This window comes from Cystoisospora suis (assembly GCF_002600585.1).
Source record: "Cystoisospora suis strain Wien I chromosome Unknown contig_3233, whole genome shotgun sequence".
Lineage (NCBI taxonomy): Eukaryota > Apicomplexa > Conoidasida > Eucoccidiorida > Sarcocystidae > Cystoisospora > Cystoisospora suis.
Genome location: NW_027156028.1, coordinates 15,961 through 21,696, shown reverse-complemented (window position 1 = coordinate 21,696; position 5,736 = coordinate 15,961). Strand labels below are relative to the sequence as shown.

The following is a 5,736-nucleotide window of genomic DNA, read 5'->3' as shown; positions in this document are numbered from 1 at the left end:
GGTGTAGGTGTCTCCAGAGTCGTCGTTGGTGCCCTGGATCGGAATGTCTCCGGAGATGTCGGTGTTTGTGCCCCGGTTGTGGATGTCTCCAAAGATGTTGTCGATGGGTCTTGTGTTGGATATGTCTCCACAGTCATCGTTGGTGCGCCAGTTGTAGATGCCTCCAAAGACGCTGTCTCTGGCGTTCCTGTTGTGGATGTCTCCGTAGATGCTGTTGCTGGTGCGTCGGTTGTAAACAGCTTGAGACGTGCCGCTGATGGAGCAGTTGAAGGTGTTTGGGGAGACGTGATAGGGGCCTTAGTTGTTTCTGGGGACGTTACTGGTGACTGGGTCGTCAATGTCTCTAGGGGCATTGTAGGCACCGCTGTTGCTGGCTCCAGGTAAGGAACCTGGAAGTGAGTTTTCAACGCTTGGGTAGACACGTGTACGTCCCCGAAGGACTGTTGTCCATCCATCCCACCAGCTGGCGCGGGTGCGTCACTCGGGGACGTCAGTTCCTGAGCAACGGTCTCCAGCATGACCTGCAGGTCATTCCATGCTTCCGAGGCTCCGGGTTCAGCATCATTGGGATCCAGCCAGTCTGGTGTACCTGAAGGTAGGTAGACCCGGTAATGGGTGTCCCTTGCTACGCCAGAAGAGCCGTCGAAGAATATGCTGCTACGTGGTGTGGAGGCACTCCACTCCCAGAACACTTTGTCGTGGGCCTCCCTCCGTTTTGGAGCCCTACTGAGCGCGGATCGAACGCCTGAGATAACGTCTCGTTTGATTAGATATAATTCAGTTCTTTTAGATAAGTAGAGCACAAACCTCCTGCCTTCGAACGTCACCTTGATAGGGTTGTAGCCTTGTATTCTCTTGCCGTCTTCGCTATTCCAGTCTCTCCCGACCACCTCTTTTTCACCGCCAACCAACATCCGCTCTTCCACTGGAGGGTATGCTGGCACTGTCGCTCGTACGACTGGTCCTGTCCAAGCCAGTCGTGGGCGTGCTACAACCGTCTTCGAGATACCTTCCTTTGCCGACGCGGTTGACGAATCACGCCCGCCCTCCACCACATATTTCGCGCTTCTAGCACGTGAGGGGAAAACCGCGTTCTTCAGGAACGTGTCCACAACTTGTATGAAGTCGTCTCCTGCTTCGCCTTCCTGCAAGGCTTCTGTAATCTCCGGAGGTACAAGCACTTCACATTTCAAGCCGTCACTGGAACGCGTCGTGTGAAAAAGTCGATGGCCGCCGCGTCCAGCGGAGCCCCATACCCACACGGGACCGCTGTCCCGGTCTCTGGGTCGTGCAGGAAGATGTAGGAGCGATTGCAACACTCTCCGCTTGCCACTGCGCACCAGAGCGCGAAGAGTGTGCTCGGACAGATAAATCTCGTATGTGGTGCCATTCCAAGTGAACCTCAACGGGCTGTATCCGCTCTGGTCTTGGCCATTATTATCCGTCCAGGTTCTTCCTATTCTCACCAGTGTGGTGCCATTCTCGTCTGTGGATCTTTCCACCGAAGGTGACCTTTTGTGCGTTGTCTGCACCGTTCGCCTTGTCGGTGCCTCTAGAGCCGAAGAGAGGACGGTTAACACAACAAGAGCCACGAAGAAATATTCAAAAAACGATACGTTTCGCTGCTCGACAGAGGGTGTCACCGTAGAATGACGGAGCTTCTCATCGCCATGCCGTGCCTCGAAAACGCGCCCCCCCCGCAGTAACGTCCGAACCACCGCTGCGACAATCAGAACCGCAGCTACAAAACGTTTCAGTGCTATTCCCGGTGGCCTGGAGAGCCACCTCGAAGAAGACGATCTCCAGTGAGCCAGTATGTGCGCCGGTGACCGCCGATTCTTCCCTTGTATGCTCTTGTCGCCCTGACTTCCTTCGCCGACTCCAGCCGGATATCTACTATGGCTTGTTTCCTCTGTGAAACGGTCCGAATGGACGCTAACACTTGCTTCCCTGTATGCTCCTACCGCCTTGACATTCCTAAGCGACGTCGATCGGATATCCGACAGGGTTCGCCTCCCTACTGAAGGGATCCGGAGCAAAGTGGTTTCACACTGGCCGCGCTCCGGTAGAGTCTCTGAATGAGCCGTCGCTAGCTTCTGTTCTGCGGAAGCGTCGAGCAAACCGCACGAAAGCACCAAGAAAAACCAACCTGTGGTCGCCGAGGCGAGAGCTCCTACCTTCCCAGGAGAGCCGGCTGTCATCTTCCTTCCCCACTACCACAAGAACACACGGAGGTTGAAGTGGAACACGCCACTCAAGAATCGCGGCACCGCGCTGGGGTGAACAGAAATAAGATAATGAATCCAGTTGCACATCAGTGTGAAAGACATCCCCATTACCGCTGCAGATGCGTCCCGCATAAATGGACAGCTCTTACGCAGGTGTTCGATATTTGTGTTGGCAGTGCGTGTGTCAGGGAGCGGCGGCCAGCGGAGATACATAAGGCGACTCCGGGCTGACACGCTTCCTGGGAGAGCGCCAGCGCGGCTGCGTCTGCCCGGATTCGCTGAGGGGTGTGATATATGGATATGTGCGGAGAAAATTAGGAGTGGTGGAAGACGAGTGGCCAATAAACAACCCACACACCTAAACGAGGGTTTCGCCATCCACCTCAGAAAATGAAGGGAGCCCTTGAAGCAGGCAAATCACTACCAAGCACCACCTCAGAGCATGAAGGCCTGACAGCAACCCTAGTCTGTCCGTAAATTCGGACGTTTTCATCTCTCCTAGCCACAGCGTGGCGCAGTGGGCCGCGGCGGGGCTACGACGTGACCCTCTAAATCAAAGCGCCACCTAGTGGACTGAGATTTCCTGCGGGACACTAATGATTTCTGAGTTCACCGGGTTTGAGGAAGGACTGGCGCCCAAGCCAAACTCCCCGGGGATGAATGGCATGTGCGCTTCACTTCCTGCTTGTCAGTATCCTTGTTTGATGTGCGTGCAAGCTCATGCAACCACCCCTTGCACCTCGCTCATACAGCATTTGTTGAAATGCAACGTCCCTCAAATATGAAGATCGATACAGCCCAAGAGCTACATCCTGAGCACGGGGGGACTACGCTGAGTACTGTCGCTGTAAACAAACCAGCCTTGTCTCTGGACAGGAGCAAAAGGCTAGGAAGGCTACTTGCCACCCTGACCAGTGACTGTAAGATGGAACGCCCAACAATTGCATGCGACGTCCTCGTAGGGATCCGGGAAAAATCACTTCCCCATGCTACCTTTGGGGACACCAGCGAAGCTGCACTGTTAGAGAAAGAACTTTGGTAAGCATAGGCGAGCCGACCTGCTGATTGCAAACTGTGAAGACCCGAGAGATGATGATTCTGGAGATGCTGGTACCACGTGGCACAAACTGCGGGCGTTGGCTCCTGGCATCGGGAGGTCCACCATTCGAGTCCGCTCTCCTATGGAGCCTAGTACGTACTCATTGTACGAGACGACACTATCGTTGAAAAGAGAAGAGTTCCGCCGGAAGGCCGAGAACCTGCAATGCACGGAGAAACGCGGGGGAACAGCCAGCCTGCCAATCCTGCGAAGGCCTCCTGGTCTTTCGCAGAAATCCCTAAGGTACCGGATCCCAAACCCCTCCATTACTATGACCACCAACACACTGCGGGAACCTCCCAGTCCTTGATTTCCGAGCCTGCAGGACGATGCCTAGTCATCTGGTTCTGAGAACCCGAGTAGGGAGCCTTGAGACCTGCCGAACCCTGGCGGAAACTTTCATAAACTGAACTCACATTTTGCTAGCTGTGGAGTTTAGTTTTCACTCTCTCGGAGAAAGAAACAGAAGACCGGGCAACCGAATCAGGAAAGCGAACCGCCACGTTGTCTGGAAGCAGACGTGCTCACAATGGACTCACCATTCAGTGGGCGAGCACCCCTACGCCGAGGAGACCAACGCAGAGTTCTCGTACATGTGCACGACGGAAAAAGAAAGTGAGTTGTCGAGAGAAGACAAAGCAAACTCGTAAAGGCGTTGGCTACCAAGAGCGAGAGCGAGAAACAAAGAATGAGCACTCGAACCTTAGCAGAGAGACAAGGAAGCACAAGTCTCAGAAAGAGAAAAAAGAGAGCAACTACTCAGGGGTGCGGAGGAAGTTCAACAGCCGAGCAAATTTATGGAGCTGCACTCGAGGTTCCCGAACGACCACAACGACACTCTGCAAGACACAGCAGCAAAGAATCCCAGAAACGGATGCGGAAGCAGGACAGTCTAGAAGAGAAGGAAGAAGTGTAAAAGGAGCTGATACGTGCTGGCACAAGAGCCTCGGAACCAGCACGAATACGAAAGCAGTCAGGAAGACGATAGGGTGAGTGCTTCTTCGCAATTGGAAACAAGTAACAAAGAACAGAAGGAATTTTCCATCCCGCATAGAGGGTACTCAGTCTACAGGGCAGAATTGCCAACAGGCCAGCTTATTTGCCTGCACGGAGGGGGCGCCGGGGAGAAAGCTGGCGAGCCGTTAGGTGCCTTGGAGAGAATGCGCGTGGTCTTAGCGCTGGTTGACGGTCAGGGAAGGGTGGGCCGTTCCAGAGAGGTCCCAAGGCCGGGAGAGCCTCTTAACAGTTTTTTTTTTTTTTAGGACCGGTTGTTCTCGATTCCACGTTGGCCTGTAGACGACGAACGAACAGAGGGACGAGGACACGGAAGCAGGGTGAAGAATCCGGCGAAGGTGCCTCACTCGCGAGAGGCGACCCTCGGAAAAAGGCCATGAGGGGTAGGGGCGCGACGAAGATAACAACAACCGGAAAACAAGAAGGAAAGTAGCGAAAGAAGCGGGGTTATGTGAAGACACAAGGGGCGATGAAGACGACGAGTGGAAGAGTTCTGCCTTGAGAGAGCAAAAGCGCAAAGGTGGACAAAGGGAAGAACTTGTTAACAGTAGACTGAGAACAAAAACGCACTGAATTTGGTATTCTCGTGATGCCACAGCTACGTACAATTTCTCTCCTGCTCTTACATTCACTCCATGCCCTCAGAGTCTGTGCTCCCTCTACTGGGATCTGCGTCTTCAACAGACAAGCACAGGCAGTAGAAGACAATGGAAAGAGAAACCCGAGACGTAGTGTTCGTAACAGAGAAAAATCCTCCCTCAGTCACTCCCGCCTTCCCTACTCACGTGCGAATGTTTAACCTCACTCTGCTCACTGTTACTCGAATCACTCCGAAAGAGAAACCCGCTCATACAACGATCGACGAGTTTCCACAAGGAGGGACACACAAGCAGCGGACTCGAAAGACGATGATGAAGAGACATCGAGGAAACTCCCCCAAACCTGCATCTGTTTTCCGTTAGCGGGGCTGTGATATTTCATTGAAAGGGATGCATGTAGCCCTTGTTAGGGATTCGAGTGACTTGCTGCACCCAAGGCAAGAGAACTAAGCGTTGGGCATTTTGCCTACCACCGACCAGCAGCAGCACCGGTTACTTCGGCGCTTGCGGACGTCATCCACGACGCGGTCAACTCCCGTTTACAACACTGGGCCTTCCCGTGTGTGAGCGCCAGATCCTAGCTCCAGCAGCCTTCGTGCTCACTAGGTGAGTGACGGAAAAATCCTGCTAGACTGCCGCTCTCTCTGGCTACCACATCTTAAAGAACAAACGGGTTATACCACAGTTCCACAAACGTTTGCTTTTTTGTCTTAAGTCCTCCACGCTGGTCCGGTGCTGCCGCGAGCAGCAGTTCGAGTTGACTGCCCCTGGTGGGGCCGTTTTGCGGTGGGAGTTG

The 5,736-nt window shown here is 53.9% G+C and overlaps 1 protein-coding gene across 1 annotated transcript in view; it reads right to left on the bottom strand.

Annotated features, from left to right (window-relative positions):
* CSUI_006400 (uncharacterized protein) overlaps nucleotides 1–5,313 on the bottom strand; it is a 7,792-nt gene extending 2,479 nt beyond the window's left edge. The window contains exons 1-3 of the mRNA XM_068066560.1: nucleotides 5,147–5,313; nucleotides 3,287–4,617; nucleotides 1–2,101 (exon numbers count right to left, since the gene is read on the bottom strand). The exon at nucleotides 1–2,101 is cut by the window's left edge and continues 1,014 nt beyond it. Of these exons, the coding sequence (XP_067921467.1) occupies nucleotides 1–914 (914 nt within the window). The 5' untranslated portion in view covers nucleotides 915–2,101; nucleotides 3,287–4,617; nucleotides 5,147–5,313. The remainder of the gene's footprint in view (nucleotides 2,102–3,286; nucleotides 4,618–5,146) is intronic.
* Nucleotides 5,314–5,736: the final 423 nt, after the last annotated feature.